This window comes from Myxocyprinus asiaticus, chromosome 34, assembly GCF_019703515.2.
Source record: "Myxocyprinus asiaticus isolate MX2 ecotype Aquarium Trade chromosome 34, UBuf_Myxa_2, whole genome shotgun sequence".
Lineage (NCBI taxonomy): Eukaryota > Metazoa > Chordata > Actinopteri > Cypriniformes > Catostomidae > Myxocyprinus > Myxocyprinus asiaticus.
Window position 1 is genome coordinate 30,380,871 of NC_059377.1, and position 23,267 is coordinate 30,404,137.

General features: G+C 38.9%; 1 protein-coding gene across 2 annotated transcripts in view; it reads left to right on the plus strand.

Moving 5' to 3' along the window:
* The window catches only part of LOC127424920 (ephrin type-A receptor 7-like), a 190,429-nt gene that overhangs the window by 124,630 nt on the left and 42,532 nt on the right, over nucleotides 1-23,267 (plus strand). For both annotated transcript variants that reach the window (XM_051670471.1, XM_051670469.1), the window contains exon 5: nucleotides 3,157-3,504. In XM_051670471.1, the coding sequence (XP_051526431.1) occupies nucleotides 3,157-3,504 (348 nt within the window). The remainder of the gene's footprint in view (nucleotides 1-3,156; nucleotides 3,505-23,267) is intronic.

Sequence of the window (23,267 nt, forward strand, 5' to 3'; positions counted from 1 at the left end):
TGTGTAGATACCTCATGAAGTTGGTTAAGAGAATGCCCAGAGTGTGCAGAGCTTTAATCTAGCCCAAGGGTGGGATAGTTTTAAACATTAAAAAAAAAAAAAAAGAAAATCTCTACATAACTTCCAGACTTCCCTTTGTTTTATTTAATAGTTTTGATGACTTTCCTATTATTGTTAAATGAGGAAATATACTGTAGTATTATTAAAAAAAAAAGTGTGTGTCCCCAAACATTTGACTGGTAATGTATGTGTAAACATGGATTGAATTGCAGAATTAAAATTTCTTAAACAATAAGCATTCATCTTCATCTTTTTTCCTTCGTGATGTGTGATGCTTACAGACAAACTGAACAGCTGGCGTAACCTGTCTAAAAAGGAAAAGCGAACTTCCCTATTACAGTGGATGGTCCTCTCATTAGACCATATTTAGCCCATTAGAGGTGTGTGTGTGTGTGTGTGTGTGTTTAAGGGCAGCAGGAGGCACATGTAGTGCTCTGGGCCTGAGCCTATGATGGACAGCTTAAAGCCCCAGTGACATTTAAATGGCTTCCTGCTGTCGCCAGATTCTTGTCTGACAAACGGCATTAGAGACGCAGGGCTCCTGCCATGACCTGCTCCTCCCCGAGTCAACAGAACAGTCCCACGCTACAGGACAGCAGCAATTAACGCCTCTGATCTCTCTCTCACCTTTCCTCTTAGATCAGATCTCATTCATTCTGCCCACTCTATTCTCAATAAATCAGCCGTGGTTTCCATAGTGAATGCCATTATGACAACACACCCATGCAGTTCTACAGTCTTTTTAAGGTCTTTGATTTTAATTGGAAATTAACAGCTTTTGGGGTCTGCTCCTCTCTATTTTTTCCTAGATTGTTTCTTTTAAGTCCTTGGCCTATATGGACTCTTCTCATGTTTCCTTCTCATGTGTGAAATATATTTTAACATTTAACTGTGGTCAAATGTGTCAAACCAAGCAGTGACACTTTACAATAAGGTTCTGTTAACTGTAACTAATTCATTAGATGTAATGAATGAACAATGATTTTTACAGCATTTATTAATCTTACTTGATGTTCTCATTAAGTCAAACTTCCGTGTTTTTTTTTTCTAGTTCAAATTGCATTAACGTATACAACTTCTAATGTAAATAAATATATTCACTGTAAAATCTAACTAGTTGACCTTAGATTTAAGGCAATCAGTTTGTATGCATTTGTTAAGTTAAAATACTTATTTGGATCAAGTAAAATTAACTTAATTTTTTAAAGTAATGTTATCTAGTTACAAGTAAACTTAACTCATCTGTGATTAAAGTATAATTGTTTATATATGTATGTGTATGTGTATATATATATATATATATATATATATATATATATATATATATATATATATATATATATATATATATATATAAATTGAGTTATAGCATGTCTTATACAGTATAAGGGAAATTATGTCTAGAATCTTGGTTAGCCATACAGCACATTGGATTCTCCTCAGTTCTTAGTGCACATAAATCTGCACTTTTGTAAAGTACAGTTGAGTAAAGAAGAATGGCTTAAATTTATCAGGCTTCAGGTTCACCAGAGGTAACATTAATCACCTTAACTGTGACTTCACACAAATCACAACTATAAACCAACTACAACAAAACAACAACTATGGTCATAATAATTAAAACTATATACATTTTTAAATCACAATTATTATTTTTCTACATAAGTTCCCTTGTTTTGACCAAACATACATAATTTATTAAAGCACAAGGGCTTATGGCTATTTCAAACAGCCGCATTTTTGTACTTGATCATTTTGAGTTAGTACTCAAAGCCAAAGTTTAAAGAACGCATATATTTGTGTTATGATTCCAAAATGTGACATTTCAAGTACTGTTTAATTAGGACCACTTGATTTTTTTTTTATTAATGAAAACTTTAGGGTTTAGAGAGTAATGGTAACTTAAAACTAGTAAGAGTAGTAAAAAAATTAAGCATAAGTTGAGTAAACTATTAATTTATAAGATAACTATTAGTATTTACAGTGTTCATATATGTAGAAATGAACATAAGCCAAGGTTAATAAATAGTGTAAAATTATTGTTCATTAATACATTGTGTTAACTAACTATTACGTCAGCTTAATTAACTAATGCAACCTTATTGTGTAAAGTGTTACCAAGGAAGAAGAGAGTACTATACTATTATCAAAATAGCTAAAAGTGCCTTTTATTTAAAAAGTTTAAACAGACATTTTGGCCAGTGTCAGTGTTTTATGTTATGTTTATTGTTTTAATGTTTTATGCTGCCAGTTTGGCCAGGTCTCTGTCGAATAATAGATTTTAATCTCAAGGGACTAACCTGGAAAATGATCATTTATTCAAACCTCTTTTAAAAAGCATATTATAATGAACATAAACAAGTTGTACACTGCACACAAGGGCTGAGGAATTTGTTCAGTTTTGTGAATAACAGGCATTCAAATTCTGCAGAAATCTGCAAAGCTTTCTTGGGAGTTCTGCAGGTGTGGATTCCATCTGAGCCATTATCATGTTTTTGAGTATCAAATAACATGTCTGCAAGTGTACATGATGCAACTTTTCCTTATCCTTTGTTTGGATGTATTAAATGGCCTGTGTGTGTGTGTGTGTGAGCTGTGCTCCTCTCTGCCAAATGCCCCAAGAACTCACAATCCTTTTTTCCCCACAACTCTCTTCCGTGCCTTGTGTTTGTTTCCTCTCAACTGACTATAATTGGTTTAAATTGTTAAAAAGAATCACAGTTAATTCGGTGGTAATTAGCATGTTGTTAATTAGAGTATGTTGTTTAGATTGCATTTATGTTATGCTTATGAATAACTTTTTTTGGATGGTATGTAACAGCACCCAAAAATGAAAATTATGTCATCATTTACTCACCCTGGTGTTGTTCCAAGTGCATATGACTTTGTTTCGTCCATTGAACACAAAAGGGTGTTATGCAGGATGACAGCCTCAGTCACTATACATTTTCATTGTATCCTTTCTGCATACAATGCATGGTGACTGAGGCTTTTATTCTGCTTAATATATCCTTTTGAGGGTGATTAAATGATGACAGAATTTTCATTTTAAAAGCTCTCAAATGTTCATGCATTGTTTTTCTCTTGTGCTTGCAGGCCCCCCCTCTCCACCCCGTGATCTGGTTTACACCCTCAAACAGTCCACACTTATTCTGGAATGGGCTGTGCCAAATGACTCTGGAGGCAGAGTGGATCTTACCTATTGCATAGGCTGTAGGCGATGCATCGGCCCTCCTCGGTCCCCGCAAGTGCAGTGTGAGCCCTGTGGGGCCAGTGTTGGCTTCATACCCCAGCAGAGTGGCCTTACCGAGCGCACGGTCACCGTAGTAAACCTTCTTCCCAACTCCAACTATTCCTTCAGCGTGGAAGCCCGCAATGGCGTCTCGGAGTTACTGCCCTATAAAAGGTTCTACACCCAAGTCAACATCTCCACCAGCCTTCCAGGTACAACAACTGTCAATTATCATTTAACTAATTATTCATTATTCAGTACTGCCCACTATTGAATCCTTTTGTACAATTCACAACACGATTTATGCTAGTGGAATTTTTTTTAGATCAACACCCTTTGTTGTTCCTGTAACTACTCCATAAATTGGAGGGCAATGTGTGGTTGATAGGAATGTTTACCAACAAACAAAGAATGTTGGTCCAGGAACATGCCACATACTTGTGTAAATCTCTTTAATGTTGCGTACCATCTCACTTGGAAAGTTGAACAATCTCCAGTTTAGAAATGCAATAGAACACCATTTAAAATCAGACTTTCAAAGTCGCAGGATTTTTTAAACCTAACTTTTACAATATACAGTATGGCTGTATGACATCACACGGATATGGCAGTACCCAGGGAGACATGGTTAATTAAAAGCATTTAATTTTAACCAAATAAAACGCACCAGTCAGTACATTTACATGCACTTTAGAAGTGAGATTTCAGTCAAATTAAACAATTTGTCTGTTTTTTGCAAAGTCGGACTAACAGAACTAGATAATGGGATTGTAGCTCGGCTTCATCTAGCATGTATACGCGTTAATCAAACCGTAACTAAAGTTGTGCACATGCACGTTCCGATAGGCAGGTGATGTGTGATGTGTATTTAACCCAGTTTATTTGTCATCCTTCCCTAATACAACCTATTCAGCAAAGGTTTGCAAAGACAGCTGTGCAAAACACAGTCAAGTTTCTCATCTGTTGAGATAAGGGAGAACCAGCAAAAAAAGTTTAGCACTGCCGTTTTTTTTACATTTCATCTTCTGACCTTTACCCAACAGAACGCTGTATTGTCAGAAGTCAGAGAAATTAAGAAAGTAGAAATATCCCACATCCTACTTTGAATAGTAAGCAGAATAAGCATTGTCCAGTGTTACATCGTGGACCATGAATGTTCAGTATGCATATTGTTTCATGTCTGAGCAGTTGTCATGCTCCAGAATGCCCTTTAACATCAAGTAATTTTGGTAGCGATTGTATTTGAAGACACCATCCTATCCCACTAATACTACAACAGACGTTTTCACTCATCTCATGTTTATTTGAGTGGAATGGTCCTTTTTGAGTCAAGAGGTTGTGATAAATCAGCTTATGTTCATCTTAATGTTTCTCAGCTTCATTGCTTTTCCTGCGAGTCACTGATGCGTCATTCCATACTACATTGGGATTTAACAGAGTTCCTGTCCCCTTTAATGAGATTGGTTGTAATGGTCAGAGTTGATTTTCTTCTCCTTTATTTTATAAGCAGATTCCTAATGGTACTATCCCATGAGTGTCATAAAAAAAAATGTACCAAACTTTGATTTTTCCCCATTAGTTGAGATGGTCTTTCAGAAAGTTTTTCTGACCAATGCAACTGCAAAAAAGCAAATCCTCAGTTAGCATTTAGATCCACTTTCTTTTTTAAATGCAAATATTAAATATTCAGAACATAATTGGAGATTATAGTCATTTGTCAGGTGAAATTGCAACTTTTCTGCTAGGTTAGACCACAATAAAGAGAGAAATTAATATCTGAATGGAATGCTCAAAGTTACAGAATTCAGTGAACTTGTTTATGGTTAAAAGAAAGGGTAAAATTGTTACTGAAATTTATATATTATCAAACCTGCATAATAGACCTTTTTCACACTCCAGGTTTTGGAATGCGGAAGTAAATGATTGCAGGGTAAACTTCGACAGCAGTGAATGGGAGATCACAGCAAATTGTGATGAGGCAGATGAGGATCTAAATGCAGCTTTAATGGAACAAAAGATAAACAAAGTACTCAGAATAAAACGAAACAAAAACATGGGAAACCAGGCACAGAACATGACAACACATGTGAAGACTGACAAAGAAAACAGGGAAAACAAGGGCTTAAATACACAGGTGCAAACAATGGAACGAGGAACACCAGCGGAAACAATCAGGGGAAAACCAATCATAAAATGAAACTGCAAAGAACTACAAAACTAACAGGAAACAGGAACTAAACAAGGATTAACAAAAGTCTAAGCAAAAAACAGGGAATACATGACAGAGCCCCCTTTAAAGAGCGGATTCCAGATGCTCCACACACACACACAAAAAATTGTCCATGGGGTGTGGGGGAAAAGGGGAAACAGGCAGTTCAAGGGGGCACAAGGGGCAAGGGGAGCAGAGGAACAAGGCAAAGACAGGGAGGTTTGAGACCAAGGTGGAGCCGGAGGGATGGAGAGCCTGGGTGACGCTGCAGGCTCAGAGGACCAAGCTGGAGCCAGAGGTTCAGAGGGCTGAGGTGGAGCTGGGGGCTCGGAAGTCCAAGGCAGAGCCGTTGGGAGTGAGGACCAAGGAGACCAGAGCAGATCAGGCGGACAGCCAGGAGTCCAAGGAGACCAGAGCAGATCAGGCGGACGGCCAGGAGTCCAAGGAGACCAGAGCAGATCAGGCGGATGGCCAGGAGTCCAAGGAGACCAGAGCAGATCAGGCGGACGGCCAGGAGTCCAAGGAGACCAGAGCAGATCAGGCGGACGGCCAGGAGTCCAAGGAGACCAAAGCAGATCAGGCGGACGGCCAGGATACCAAGGAGACCAGAGCAGATCAGGCGGATGGCCAGGAACGACCTCTGTGGTCGTGAACGCTGGCAGAGACTCGGGAACAGAAGACTTTCTCCTCCTGCTCCGGATGGCCGAAGTTGGTAACACTGGCTCTGGGACAGACGAGGCTTCTGGCAACGCTGGCTCTGGGATGGACAAGGTTTCTGGCAACGCTGGCTCTGGGACGGACGAGGCTTCCGGCTCATTGGCTGTGGCAGGCGTGGGCGCTGGCAATTTGTGAGGTAAGATCATTCAACTTGGAGACGGGCCATGGAAGTCTTCGAGACGGGCCGTGGGAGGCTTGGAGCAAGGAGTCGTGGAAGGTGTGGCTGTGACATGGTGTAGAGCAGACTCGGGCGTGGCTGTGACATGGCGTAGAGCAGACTCAGGCGTGGCTGTGACATGGCGTAGAGCAGACTCAGGCGTGGCTGTGACATGGCATGGAGCAGACTCGGGCGTGGCTGTGACATGGCGTGGAGCAGACTCAGGTGTGGCTGTGATATGGAGCAAGAAGACATGGAAGGCTTGGACAAGGAGCCGAAGATGCAGGTTTTGGCCTGGGGTTCCCGCCATAATCCACTGTGTAAAGGGAACCGCAAAGTTCCAGAGCCTTCTCCTCATATTCGTAGAGAGTCCAGTGAGGATTAGCTGGAGGCATTAGTTCCTTCAGTGCACTATTCAGACTGGTCCAGAAGAAAATCACCAGAGAGCGGTCTGGATAGTGCACTAAATTCGCTAGCTCTAAAAACTCACAGACGTGATCCTCAACTGGACGGTCCCCTTGCTTAAGGTGCAGAATTCGGACGGTCGCTAGATCCATTTTTGGTCAGTTTTTCTGTGACGAGGCAGACGAGGAATGAGGATCTAAATGCAGCTGTAATGTAACAAAAGATAAACAAAGTACTCAAAATAAAATTAAACAAAAACATGGGAAACCAGGCACAGAACATGACAACACATGTGAAGACTGACAAAGAAAACAAGGGCTTAAATACACAGGGGCAAACAAAGGAATGAGGAAAACCAGGGGGAACGATCAGGGGAAAACCAATCATAAAATGAAACTGCAAAGGACTACAAAACTAACAGGAAACAGGAATTAAACAGAATTTCAACATAAAAGTCTAAGCAAAAAACAGGGAATACATGACACAAATATTATTTTCACTTACCTATTTGCTCCAAGACCAAAAGAAGCAAAAAAAAAAAAAAATCCACTATTACATGAATGACTTTCCAGAAGAGGAAAAAAATAGTGAGTGTTGGATTAAGACATTCAGATGGGAGAAGATGCCAAATTTACTGTCACTCTCTCAGCAGCTGTATTTGAAACCCCCTCACAGCTGTCGAAATTCTCTTTTTAAAACTAATTCCAGGGTAATATAACACAAAGAATAATGTTATAAAGTTACACTTTATACTTTTTATCATATGAAAAAGTTTGTGACATTTATACTGCTGAATAAGGTGGAAATGCATCATCACAGTCTGTGAAAAAGGTCTATTGGGTAAAGTTATTTATTTATTTTTTGTTTTGGGTTGTGTTTTGTTTTCTTTGTTTTCGTTTTTGTTTTTTTTGGCTTTAGGTTTTAGTTTAGCATTTTGGTTAGGATAAGTCTTTAAGAATTATAATTAGCTTCAGCTTAAAACAGTAGAAGACTATGGTAGGTCCTCATTTGGATAGGTTTTGTGTGTGCTGGCCCATGAGCCAAAGCTCCATTTTAATGCTGACCACTTACAAAATGAAGTTGTATAAGAGCAGCATCTGGAGTCAGGTGGGGCTTAGTGAACAGCTGATGTGTGTTTGTGTTTGTGTGTGTGTGTGTGTGTGTGTGTGTGTGTGAGAGAGTGTGTGTGTGTGTGTGTGTTTCAGTTGCACTGACCTTACATAAATACAATGTTATGTAAATGCCTGGTCCACACTTGCACTTTAGATCACCTAAAGTATTTAACCTTCACCGATACCCTTGAAAGCTCTAAAATACAGTACATTGTGGACTTATATGAACTCACTTTACACAACACCCAGATTAAAGGGATAGTTCATTCAAAAAATGTAAATTCTCTCCTCATTTACTCGCCCTCCTGCTATCCCAAATGTGTATGGCTTTCTTCTGCCGAACACAAATGAAGATTTTTAGAAGAATATCTCAGCTCTGTTGGTCCATTCAATGCAAGTGAAAAGTGGCCAGAAATTAAGGCCCAAAAAGCACAAAGACAGCATAAAAGTAATCCATATGACCGTGGTGCTTAAATCCATATCTTTAGATATGATAGGTGTGGGTGAGAAACAGCTCATTATTATTACAATATTTTTTACTTTCTTCTAGCACTTCTTCTTGACCGCAACTGCTCAAATGTGAGTGTTGCCACCTTGTGGACCCACTAATTAGTGCAAATAACTCCAGGTGCATGCACATACTGCGCATTCAGAGTATACGCAGTTAGAAAAATCAGTGCTGAAAAAAGTGCTCGAGCACTTTGCTGATGATGAGATTTGCATCACGCATCCTGTACGCAGACGCCTAGTGTTCACATCTGAGCGAAGTATACTCTGGGCTTTACTCACTCACACATAAATACAGACTTAGATCTGTTTCACACTGCATGCATAAGTGGCACTGCAGCATAACTGCAACAGAAGACTCGCTTTAGCTGCCTTTTCACTGTCTCCAACATTAGCATATGACTGTCGTATTAACTGTCATTTTGCTCGCAATGGATTTTATTCATTGATGGAGAAGCTACCAACAGTTTACCTCAGAATGACATTATTGTGTCTGATTTTGTTAAGCAGATGGATGAATTTAATGAAATTCATGATTAATATTCATTCAGTATTTATTATTAATAGTATTATTTATTATGAATACTTTTTTATAGTTATTATATGATAATTAACAGCAACAACGACCATAATTCAGCAAATAGGAAGCATAAATTCATGAATGTGATTTTAAAATATCTAGGTTGTGCGTGTGCAGAAATAAATGACACGTACACCTTTAATCACATTTACTGTTATAAAAAAGCTTTTTGTGATATATTTGCAACGTAAACAATCATTTGTGACTTCTACATTCATAATTGTCCAAAATACAGAAGTAGAAGGCGTTTAGAATAAAGTTTAGGATTAAATCTGTTGATATTTCTCGCTTCGCGCTGATAGTTTTGCAGGAATACATAACTTCCGGTAATGCGGTCACATACTGTCTAGTCGCACAAGTTGAAATATTTCAACGCAGCCGAAGCTCAAGTTTGAAAACGCTGTCATTTCCTGATGTCGTTCCAAACTCACATGACTTTGGGGTGAGCATTGAAACTGTACTTGCAGCTCCATTGCTGCTACGCAGCACTGCACTGCATTTGTGGACAGTGTGAATGCTGTAACCTGTTAATACGGTGTAAAACAGGCCATACACACACTCACACTCACTGGCTCAGATCTTTCAATGAGCGCAGAGTGCTTTAACACAAAGGCTGAAATAAGCAGCACTGGAGCGCATGTTTATTAATGGAGTACCTCGCTTTCATCAAGTTTTCCACTCGCTCTGATTTTGTTTCCATTATGAGTCAATTGCAGAGCCTTTATTTGGCACTCTACTCCTGCTCCTTTCATTATTTGATACTCTTCCCATTACAATTGCTCCTTCCCAGCCAAAAAAACCTCCAGTTTATAATGTCTCTTTCCTCTTGTGTATAAATCTTTCTCCTCTGAGACAGGCCATCCTTGTGTTTTCATTATGCTGGAAGTTGTGGGGGTAGACATAATACAACTCCTTTAAGGGATAGTTCATGCCAAAATAAATATTCTGTCAACATTTACTCACTCATGTTGTTCTAAACCCATATGACTTTCTTCCATGGCACAAAAATTAGATATTAGGCACAATATTAGCCTCAGTTACCATTCACTTTCAATAGATCATTTTTTGCCATACAATGAAAGTTAAATTGTGACTGAGGCTAACGTTCGGCCTAACATCTCCTTTTGTACTCCATGGAAGAAAGCAAGTCATACTGGTTTGGAACAATATGAGGATGAGTAAATGATGACAGAATTTAAATTTTGGGGTGAACTATCCCTTTCATTTGAATGTTGGTTGCATATTTTTAACTTTATCTTCTTCTGAACTCCTGCTTAATTCTCAATAAACACACCATTAGGGCGTTTTCACACTTGGTCCATTTCAGTGAGTCTAAGGGTCTAATAATGAAAAACAGAAAGCTTAAAATAAATAAACTAAAATATATTTAATGACATTGCTGATTATTTATTATATTTTTGACAAGTGCTACTTCATTAATTGTAGGTTATAGACAGTATATAAACGTAGATATAAAAGTTTTTAAACCAATACAAAAATATTTTTAACTCAGTCCAATCACCAGCATGCATTTTCTCTAGACAGCATCAAGACGCTAAAACTATGGTGATGGTCTACCTTTACAATTGTCATGCACGATCAGTTTCATGAGCACAATATGAAGAGACATCTGCCTTTTCCGGACTACTTCAAGCGTAACCAGACAAGAGACATTAATCCCACAAGTTCAAACAACTCTACCAACACTGGAAAACAAGTGTTGGAAACATGCAGTATTATCATTCAGGGAGCACACTTGAGTCTACATATTGTGTGATATATCTATCTCTGTATGTGAAATGTAATGGGTTAAACTTATGGCCCCACCCATCCCCCACCCTCCGTTTTGATGCGTTACGTTATTCTGTTATTATTATTATTATTATTATTATTATTATTATTATTGTTCTGTTATTCAATTAATAACATATCAATATTTACTAAGAAAGCCCCCCCCCCAAAAAAATATATTAGTGTATAATATATACAATAATTATAAATATAATATATAATAAATATTATAATTCAGATAAGACAAACACATAACATGCTGTATACATATACAATATAGTGGCAGCAGACAACTTAAGCATTTCTACAATATAAAAAGTGTTTTAAACGTCAAAATTGTGCCTTTCCAAATCATTGAACATAACCCTAATATTGGCCTACTGTTCCGTAATATTCCGTCTGAGCTATTTTTAACTGTTAGTCTATGTTCTCATGCTTCAGATGGATGCTTTTGGGGACTCACTTTGGTTGCTTCATGTTTCACTAGTTTTCAGCATCTCTAGTCATAAGCGCTGTGTTTTTAGGACACTGTGTCAAGTTAAATGTAGTTTGAAATGTTGAAAAACGTGTCTCGAGATCCATCCATTCTGTTGTGCTCGGTCCAGAAAGCGTGTCTGTGGAAGGCTGTGCTGCATGTTGCTCTTGTTGGTTTGACAAAGCGTGTTGCCTGTATAGTTGGAGCGTACTGCCCTTTACTGCCACATCAAGGTGGTACATCAAGCTTTGTGTTCATTTTTAAAGATTTTTTTAATTATCTGTTATTTTTCATATATACTCACTGAGCACTTTATTAGTAACACTATGGTCCTAATAAAGTGCCTGACGTGGTCTTCTGCTGTTGTAGCCTATAGCCTATGAGCTAGTCTGGCCATTTTCCATTGACCTCTCTCATCAACAAGGCGTTACGGTCCGCAGAACCAACACTCACTGGATTTTTGTTTTGTTTTTGGCACCATTCTGAGTAAACTCTAGAGACTGTTGTGCATGAAAATTCCAGGAGACCCAACATTTACAGAAATACTCAAACCAATCCGCCTGGCACCAACAATCATGCCACAGTCGAAATCACTGAGATCACATTCCCCCCACCCCCCCATTCTGATGGTTGATGTGAATGTTAACTGAAGATCCTGACCTGTATCTGCATGATTTTATGCATTGCACTGCTGACACAAAATTGGCTGATAAGATAATTAGATGAATAAGTAGGTGTACTGGAGTTCCTAATAAAGTGCTCAGTGAGTGTAATTCATCACATTAAATTAATATGTTAAATCGACAGCCCTAGTTGGAATACAGTGTAATGCTAGCAAATGAGATGCAAAAAAAATAAATAAAATAGCTGAAATTGAACATTTAACACAATATTTACTTAAAATTCCCCAAAAATAGTTAATTGAAAAAGCCATTATCAGAGTTTGGAACCAACACACTTCTGTTAAACGGCCAAGCGTTAATCTCAAAATATCCAAACATTGGCAAACTTATTGTCCTGCTTAATATATCAGTCTATCACTGTGAAACCTGTTTAGAGTGGTATCGCTTTGTGCCTTTCAAGTAAAGATCATGTGTTCAAGGCAAGATGTTATATGTGCCAGTGTTTGTGGTCTCCGCAGCCTCTCTTCTTGTATCTGTGCACGTCAACACATACTGCCTGGATATTGCATTTCTGCTGCCTCACTAAACCGTGACGGGCTCCATGCAAGCAGAGAGTGTGATGGGATGACGCCCTTGCTGTGTTCTGAGACAATATGTCATAAAAGAGTCACTGACCTTTATTAATATTGCATTAGAGACTTTGAGGCAGAACACACTCTTACCCCCACCCCTAAACTAAACCTGTTGGCCAATTTCCATTCCACCCACCTCACCCTCCCAGTGTGAAATATTAAACTTCCTCTCAGGATAAAGCCCTGTGGTGCCTCCACGCTATGGAGCTTTACAGCACACGGTTCACGGTTGGCAGAGTTGGAACTGAGCCGGCGTATGTTTAAGACCACAGGTCAATGAAATGTGTACCCTGACCAAACGGATTTCCCTGTATTTGAGAAGGGGGCTTTGAGCTGGGCTTTATCTGCCCACCGCAGGCCCTGATGGGAGGTTAGGGTTGAAGGAAGGACGTGCTCTGCTTCTTTTTTTCAGGGGTTGCAGGAAAGAAGGTCCCGTAGTAAACAGGAATTCCTCCAACCTCGGATCCCCAAGGACCTCCGCAGCTGATTAGACACTTGTGAACCTTTTGTGCGTGTGTGTGTATTTCTGGTTGGTTTATCCTCTTGAGTTTAGCTTATCGCTCACATATTGAAGTGGGAGTCATTTGATTTCATCCAATTACTGTATGGTATACATACTCGGAAAGGTAATTGTAACATGGGTTTTCGATGTAGAACTGCAGTTTAATATATGTGCTTTAACATCTGACTGTTTTGTAAAAATACAAGGAAAATTCTGTAAGGATTTGGCTAAGGGGAAGAGGATCGAAAATATAATTAGCTCAGAATAAAAACTATAAAAGTCAATGGAAAGTCCTTACCATGATTAAAAAACAAACGTGTGTGAATGTTTTCACAGTTGGGGTGGGTAAAAATATAGATTTTCCAGTGCATCGCGATCTTCGTTAGAACGATCTCTATATCGATTTTTAAATCCCAGGATCCATCTTTTACTCTATGCACAACCCTCCACTACAATCACAGGAAATTGCTCGCATTTGCAACCAAATTTTGCGCAATGCGACTAAAATGTATATATTTGGAAACTGGCTGATACATTTTTCGATTTCACTCACCAGTAATTGTGTAGTATATTGGTGAAGTATTCAGCAGTGAGATCCTTTCACTGCTTTTTGAGAGTAAAAGTTGTTCTATGTAATGTGTGTCTAACGACGAGATCCACGCGACCCATTTGTTATTGAATAATGTCTCTTTTAATGCCCTTTCTGTTTTCTACAAAAACAATAATAAAATAAAGATTTAATTTTAATCATGCATGGCACAGACGAGGTAAAGCATTTAGAGTTAATGTGCGCTCATTTACAGATGCTCTTTACAGAAATGCCGGTTTTGATAAAGAGACAGTACTGGTTTTAGCACGTGTTCAACCAATGTAAATACTTGTAAATAGTATAAATTATGCAATTAAGCAATAAACGTAGCAAAAAAACTAATAAAATCTAATTAGTAAAATTAATATTTTCATAATGTACCTTGTTAGAACGTCCCCATTAGTTGGTAGAGAATTTCTTTCATATGTGAGCAAAGTGGACATATAAAACTGAAACATACCCATATGTCATACCCTATATCGCATCAATCAAATCGAGAGCTTGTGAATTGGAACTGAATCAGGAAATCTGTATCAAAACCCAGCCCTAGATCACAGCCAAGCTTATGCCAAAATAGATGCTACAAATTTAAACACAATCTAACTTGACTTCTGTTACGGAGAATGTTTGCAAGATGAACCAGGATGAAATTACAGATACCGAAAGAAAATCTGCAGGCATTTCTCAGCCCATATGATTTCTAAAAACTTGTTGTCTAATGGATTTTTGTCTTTTGCAAAAAGTACCCAAACAGATGTCTAGTTAAATTGTGTTTGAATTTGCAGCATGTATATTTTGGCAATAGCTTGATGTAGAAGAGTTCCTGTAACTGGTATAGCATGATACAAGCAACGGCAAGTTTGTGTGTTCGATCCCTATCAGCTTGTTTTTCCATGCTAAGCACATTTATTTATTTATTCATTTATTTATTTATTTATTTATTTTTGTTAAATAGCATTTCATGTGGAAAGAGCACTACCTGTATACAAATGGTACTATTCTTTTACAGTAGATAAACAGTAAATCCTTCATTTTGAGTGAAAAAAGATTAATTAGAATATTTACAAATTGTGTCTGTTTTAAACAAATTGAGAATCTTGGTATTCATTAAAAAACATTGGTAACACTTTATTTTACAGTGTCCTTGTTATACATATTATATGTATTGACTATAGTAATAACAGTAAATGATGCATAATTGCAAGCAACTAACCACAAACCAAACCCTAATCCAATAGTAATTACATGTTTTTAATTTATATTACTCAATACTTTGTGTAATTACACTGTAACAAGAACACTGTAAAATAAAGTGTAACCAAAACATTTATTTCAGAATATGAACTTATGCCTGAAAAGTCATAGACTTGAAAAGGTCCCCACACATGTCAATCTCATGGCAAAATACAAGCTACAAATTCAAACACAGTTTAACTAGACTTCTGTTTGAGCACTTTTTGCAAGATGAACCAAGTTGAATGTACGAAAACTGAAAGAAACCTGCAGGATTTTCACTGCCCATATGATTAATAAAAGGGTCCTTATTTTTGTTGTGTATTTTCTGTAGGAATCTAGACAAACAACCTCGTCAGAATGTGTAAGTGTTCCTATTGCTCAACTGGTAGAGTATGGAAACATCAATGCTAAAGTTGTTGGTTCGATTCTCAGGAAACACACAAACACTCTGGATAAATGTATGTTTTGTTGAATGTATTGTAGGTTGCTCTGGATAAAAGCATGAGCCAAATGCTTAAAAATTTGAATACAACATTTTAAATTCACATTTATGTTCACTTCTGACCCAAATTATTTTTCCAAGTACCTAATTCACCAATCGGTAGCAGAGGTTCTGAAATTTTACAGGATTAAACCTGCATAAATGTCCATTTTGAGACAGCCATGAATAAGACCCTGAGACCCAAACAGAAAGATTTTGGTCAGGTCTTATCTCCGATCTGAGTTTGGCAACTCCGCTTTTGATGGATTGCAGCTCTTTAGCAGCAGAACGCACTTTCCCTTGTCTTCCAATAATAACATGGTGTTTTTTCGCTGTGATTTTGGGGTGTTTATGTGCCTGTGTGTGTTTGAGGGAGAGAGAGATGCTGAGGGGAGGGGTTACCATAGCGGGATTGACATTTCAGTATCTTCAGAGGATTTAGCTTGGCCGCTTTAGATGGCTGGGGCCTGTGGAGCTCTCTGGGGTCGGGCCCCTCTGCATGCCTCATCAGAGCCAGGGTGGGTGGAGAGGGATAAAAGGATGACACAGGGTGAAGGACAGCAGGATACAAAGCCTAAAGAGGAGAGAGGTCTGGGTGCCTGTGTTTTTAGAGGCATGTGAATATGGAAAAAATCATGAATATATTTCTTTTACTTAAACCTGATCTGACCATCTACATATGACCACCAAAATTTGCATTGTGTACAGTGCCTATTTGGGGTTCCTAAATATCTAATGAAGAAGGATATAACCCCTTTATGTATTTTAAAGCAAGAATCATGAGGTAAAACTCTCTATTCTTCCCTCTCTTCTACATCCATCCTTCTATCTGAAGGAATGCACTCTCAAAACCTCAAAACTTCCATCGCAATTCACCACACTTCTGTACATTTGCTCTTGAGTGCGTTACCGCACCCTCTCTCTCTCTCTCCCTAACAAGAGAGCTGCTCCCTCAGTCTGCCGTAATGGGGTAAAATGAGAGAGCACAACGCTGCTGCAACACTAAAAGAGATTGAGTCATCATCCTCCATTCAGCGGCACACTCAACCAATTTGGCCCTTTTTCACGGAGCGCAAAGGATTTTAATTGGTCCCAGCAACTTTTTTTTTTTTTCTAACTCTCGGCGAGGGTCGCTTTTACCACTCCTTTTGGCAGTCACGGATATGTTTATGAGCTTGTTATGTGGCATGGACAGAGTTAGATGTGGGATTGAGGGCGCACACTCTCTCTCTCTCTCTCTCTCTCTCTCTCTCTCTCTGAGACATTCTTAGATTTGACTGTGTTTTGTGTCCTTTTGTGTGTGTGTGTGTGTGGGCGGGTTTGGGTGGTTTACGAGGACTTTTTTTAGATTACAAACTGGTAATTGCAAGGGTATTATTCTATAAATTTGGAAGTGTTCCACATTTATAGAATTTAAAATTTTAAAAAAATTCTAGTGTTCCCATAATTCAAATATCTTAAACTTACTAAAAGTTTTTTTGAAAATGTACAAATGCAGAAAGTTTTTTTTGTGAGGGTTAGGTTTAGGGGTAGGGTTAGGGGATAGAATCTACAGTTCTTACAGTATAAAAATCATTATGTCTATGGCGAGTCCTCATAAGGATAGCCGCACCAACGTGTGTGTGTGCTTAAAAGCTCAGAAGTCCATTTTTTGCAAATTATGCATGTAGAATGTTGGGTTCAGAAGTCATTGTCTTAGGCCATGTTCACACTAATACGTTTTCGTTCAAAAACGTTTTGAATTTGCAGAGTTTACGACTGTTATCCACGCTAAAATTGAATTTTCCATAACCACATACTTTGGAAAACGATTACATTAGGAAACTGAAAACTGAAAAAGTTTTCAAAAGAAAATTGATTACTATGGATGTAGCCTTAATCAGTTTTTATGTCTTGTTTTAAAATATCTAAACATGCTTAAAACAAGATACATTTACTAGAGACGCAAAGTTGCATAAAATAGTAAGACTTTAATTCAAGATTGTTATTCAAGATGTATTCTCTAAAAAACATCAACAATTACATGTGCATATTTTTATTAATTTTATTTTTTCTTATTTTAAGCATAAATCAAAAGCGGCTTCCACGTGACTCGGGGCATGAGCGCTCTGCTCAGCACTAACTTCCAGCACCGCAATGCCCTCAACATGCCAAGCATTGCAGAAAGCATTACAGATGGTTTGTCCAGCAAGAAAGCGAGATTTGTGAGCAGTAGTATTGAAATCAGTTAATTGCAAATTCATGTATTTAGAAGAGAAAAAAGTCCTGGCAATTAGTCTGATTGCAGAAAATGGGACTCAATTACATTAAGGTCGTTGGATGTTCTTTGTCAGTTTAAATTAGTTAATGAAATGAGGTCTCTGGATGCTTGTAAACAATAAAGTAAATACATATATGAATAAAACAAGACTATCAATATTTCCTCAAAGTTTTTTTTTTTTATATATTTCTTGTTGCTTTGTACTCTAAAGTCATCATTAGTGAGGCAAAATAGTGTGTGAAAATCACTATGGTCTTAAGTTGGACCTGTCATTGCGAAGACTTTGCGTATATATACACTCACTGAGCACTTTATTAGGAACACCTATACACATACTGTACTTATTCATGTGATTTATTTAATCAGCCATTAATTTGGCAGTAGTGCAATGCATAAAATAATTCAGATACAGGTCAGGAGCTTCAGTTAATGTTCACATCAACCATCAGAATGGGGAAAAAATGGGATCTCAGTGATTTCGACTGTATCATGATTGTTGGTGCCTGACGTGCTGGTTTGAGTCTCTCTGTAACTGCTGATCTCCTGGGATTTTCATGCACAACTGTCTCTAGAGTTTACTCAGAATGGTGCCAAAAACATCCAGTGAGTGGCAGACTGATTCGAGCTGACAGAAAGGTTACAGTAACTCAGATAACCACTCTGTAAAATTGTAGTGAGCAGAATATCATCTCAGAATGCACAACACGTCGAACCTTGAGGCGTATGGGCTACAACAACAGAAGACCACATTGGGCACTTTATTAGGACCATAGTGTTCCTAATAAAGTGTTCAGTGAGTGAATATACAGTATGTACAGGATATGCAAATTGTCCGGTAATCATTGATGGACTCTTCAAAATGTCAGTTTTGACCAGTGCGGTCAAAGCTGAAATTATTTGAACTGTGAGCACTGCGTTACAATGCTTGAAGCGCAACGCTGAAGCTGATGCTTCACTCCTAAAGGCCTTTGCACACCAAACGCAAATCAACATTTTGAATCTAACCAATTAATTCCTAATGAGCCATTCTCACCTGGAGCAAACATTCACGCCAAATTGAACAGGGTGAGAAAATAAGCTTAATTTAATATATATTCTCTGGTGAGGGGTCATGTGACACCATGCGAGGATCAGACATGTGAACGGCGAGCTCTGTGCACTTTGCTAGTTTTAATACCTTTTAAATGACATAAACTGGTCTGAGATTCGATACACTCTGTTCCATAATTGTTCTAGGAGGACAATATGTAAAAAAAATTCAAAATCCTCTGGCTCTGGAGACATTAAAAGGCACTTGCGTGCTCAGGCTGACACCACTGAGAAGGCCGCGGTCCAGGGAGTCGATTTGGTTTGAGAGTTGCGGGAAATGTGACGAGAGATGTTGAACATGTCGGCAATACTGACGAAGGTCATTGCTGACTTGGAGGATCTTGCTGTGATATGTCGATCGATCACTGCCATGGAGGCTAAATTTACTGATGTGGTCACAAGAGTTGAGGAGACAGGCCCCGATCAATTCTGGCCAAATTTCTGAGATCATCTGAGAAAGATCTTGTGTTACATGAGGTGAGGAGTAAAGGAAGGCTTTCTTGGAAGAACCACAGCATTTTCTTGTTCCCAGACTTTGAGAACTCGACGAGAGGAATGCAAGAAACTTTTACATCAACGGAAGGTTGTTTTTGCACTAATATTCCTTGCCAGATTTAGAATAGTTGCTAAGGATAACCGTAAAACATTCACATGCCCACAGCAAGCGATGTCCTTTTAAAGTCAATGGAGTGAGGTGGTCATGTTGTGGTGCTCACGTTGCGCCGGGTGGACCTGCTCACTGAACATTCGCTTGACTGTTTGAAGATTCTATGTGCTCTTTTTGTGCTGGTTCCGCCTAGCGGCTGGAGTTTATTTTGTAGAGCAACACACCTTCGGGACGGTTTTGTGGATGAATCTACATGCTTTTTGTGCTTATTTCGCCTGTCGGCTGGAGTTTATTTTGTGAAGTATTTCTGGCAAAGTCATTGGAGTGAGTAGGTTATTTGCTTGCACTCATGTTGCAGCCGAGTGGACCGGCTCACTGAACATTCGTTTGATCGTCTGAAGAATCTGCACGCTCTTTTTGTGCTGGTTCCGCCTAGCAGCTGGAGTTAATTTTGTAGAATAATACACCTTTTGGACAGTTTTAAGGATGAAGCTGCATGCTCTTTGTGTTTATTCTGCCTAATGGCTGGAGTTTGTTTTATAGATTATTTTTTGCTGTGTAATTCTTTCTCACAAAATTTGTATAGAATCACTGGACTTGAGCAATCCGATGACAAAGTTGTCACGGAGGTTTTCGTAGGCGTGCATGGACTGTTTTTGTTTGGAGGGATGGACGCCAGCTGGGGTTGTCGTGCGCGGGTTTAATGTGCACATTTTTTTTTTTCTGTTTGTTTGGTTCTGGGGAATGTTCGAGGTTTGACTGTTGCACTAATGTTGGAATGTGGTCTTTAAAATCCTGTTTTTGACACACAATCTATTTTTTCTTAAATGTCTAAATGTCAAACGTTAATATGAGTGGACTGTCTTTCTCCATGTGGAATGTGAATGGATTGGGGCACCCCATAATAAGAAGGAAGGTAATTTCTCTTCTTAAGTGTAAGAAATATGATATAGTGTTTCTTTAAGAAACGCACCTTTCCCTGCAGGAAGCTGAAAAATTTGGAAAGATATGGGGTGGGCATTTTTTTTATAGTGCTGGCTCGAGTAATAGCAGTGAAGTTTACTTATTAACATAACAACATCTACAATTAAAATGCCTCAAACAGTGTAAAGATAAATTAGGAAGAGGCATTATTGTTTTAGTTGAAATTCAGGTGCAAAGTCTTATTTTGGCGAATATTTATGCACCTAACATTGATGATCAGGGCTTTTTTATAGATCTTGAAGGGATGTTGCAAGCCGATGGCACCCCTCATAATATAATATTGGGAGGAGACTTTAATCTTTTGATGGACTCAGTCTTTGATCATAGTGAAGCAAAAGTGTGCAAGCCCCCTAGAGCAACAGTGACGCTTCACAGGATGTGTAAAAATCTTGGTCTTACAGATATTTGGAAACTTTTGAACCCATATGGGTAGGGACTGTAATTTTTTTTTTTTTTTCAGTCCATAAGATTTACTCTAGAATAGATTTGTTTTTATATATACACTTTATATTACATATACATTTATATATACACTACCGGTGTGTGTGTGTGTGTGTGTGTGTGTGTGTGTGTGTATGTATGTATGTATATATATATATATATATATATATATATATATATATATATATATATTTTTTTTTTTTTTTTTTTTTTTTTCACATTTTAGAATAATAGTAAAGTCATCAAAACTATGGAATAACATCAATAGAAGTATGGAAATTATGTTGTGACTAAACAAAATCCAAAATAAATCAAAATTGTGTTATATTTTAGCATCTTCAAAGTAGTCACCCTTTGCCTAGAATTTGCAGACATGTACTCTTGACATTTTCGCAACCAACTTCTTGAGGTATCACCCTGGGATGCTTTTTAAACAGTATTGAAGGAGTTCCCATCTATGCCTGGCACTTATTGGCTGCTTTTCTTTATTATTCGGTCAAAGTCATCCATTCCAAAAAATGGAAAGATCATGAGAAACATTTCAGTCAAGTGTTTCAAAACTTTTGACCGGAGGTGTATATATATCAAGTCCCTCATTTAATCTGTTGTTGATTGCTCAATTAGAAACATTTTAGTCTCAGATCAAGCCTTGGTGTGTTTAGAGGTGTTGCCACATATGGAGAAAAATAAATCATATAGTTGGCACTTTAATGTATCCTTTTTGCAAAATTCTGAATTCCAACAAATGCTAAAGGCTGAAATCAATGTCTATATGGAGACCAACTGGTCCTAGGTATCCTCTGTGGGCATGGCATGGGAGGCACTTAAGGCAGTTCTTAGTGGCTGGATCATACAGTATGCCTCATTCACCAAAAAATCCAAAGCACAAGAACTCGTGGAATTGGAGGGGAGCGTTGGAGGTGCCGAGGCGGGGCTGTGGCGCCGAGTGTCATCTGGTGGCCTCAGAGAGTTGACCCGATTGAAATACAGATATGGTGCTATTTTGCCGCAGAAGGTGGAGTTTTGGCTGTTCAGGGCAAGACAGTCATGCTTTGGGTTGGTGGACAAAGCGGGGAAGCTTTTGGTTGGATATGTAGGGCAGAGGGAGTCTTTTTCTGCCATTCCCTCAGTGAAATCTGCTGGTGGTGAAATATTTGCCTCGGCCATTGATATTGATGGTGCTTTTGGAGAATTCTATTTTGATCTCTATGCTTCCATGTCTTCATCTGCTGATAAAGATATTGGAAACTTTGTGGAACCATTGGAACTTCCTGGACTGATGACCGAGCAGGGAAATTCTCTTGATTCTGAGATGACCTTTGAGGAGCTTGGCGAGGTAGTTGGGGCCTTGCCTGCAAGCAGACGGCTTTGCCGCTGAATTTTTTGGATCTAGTGCTGCAGAGCCGGCTCCACTTTTGCTGAAGGTTTGTGTGGAATCATTAAGGAGTGGAGAGCTTCCACCAGCCATGACACAAGCCCTGATCAGTCTGATTCTTGAGGAGGAAGGGGATTCGGACGAGCGTAGGAGTTGCCGTCCAATTTCCCTGATCCAGCTAGACGTAAAAATATTGTCAGAAATATGGGCTAACCGATTAGGTGGAGATGTGACATCTCTTATGCATATAGATCAGGTGGGGTTTATTCGGGCCATGGCTCTTCTGATAACATTAGGCGTTTCATCAATATCATATAGTCAGTGGCGAATGATCGGACTCCGGTTGCTGCCATCTCACTTGACGCCGAAAGTGCGTTTGATGTGGTGGAATGGGATTATCTTTTTGGGATTTTGGAAATGTACGGGTTCGAGAATGCTTTTATTGGATGGATTGGGTTGCTTTGTGGACACCCAGTGGTGGCGGCGTGGACAAATTGATTAATTTCAGATTGTTTTGCTCTGGATGGGGGCACCCGGCGGGGTTGCCCTCTTTCCCCATTGTTGTTCTGTCTTGCCCTGGAACCATTAGCAGTCACGATAAGAAAGGATGATTTTCCAGGGGTGGTGGTGGGAGGTGTGGAGTGTAGGCTTTTGCTTTACGCAGATTATGTTTTATTGTTCGTCTCCGACCCTATTGGGTCTATGCCTTGCCTAGAGTCTACATCTAGAGATGCAAGGGAGCGCCTTATGCAATTTAAGATTTTGCATCGATTCTATTGGACCCCCTCTAGATTGTGTGGGCTTGGTCTTAAAGACACACCCACCTGCTGGCAATGCCAGTCGGAAGATGGGGACACAACCCATGTTTTTTGGTAGTGTGTTAAGCTCCAAGATTTTTGCTTGAGGGTTCAGTTTTATGTGTGACGTATTGGACACTCAAATTTCATTTTGCCCTAGACTCTGTATTTTGGGCGATGGGGCGGTCATTAATATAAGGGATAAATGTATAAAAAATTGGGTCCTAGCCAGTGTTATGATCAGCAGGCAGGTCATCCTTAGGGGATGGAGGTCGGCTGGAGCGCCCTCATTTCGGGAGTGGTGAATAGAGATGGGCAGGGTGGCGGCATTTGAAGAAATGTCATATAGAAGGCAGGGAAACTTGGAGTTGTTTAATGGAAAATGGAGCAGCTATTTGGCATATTT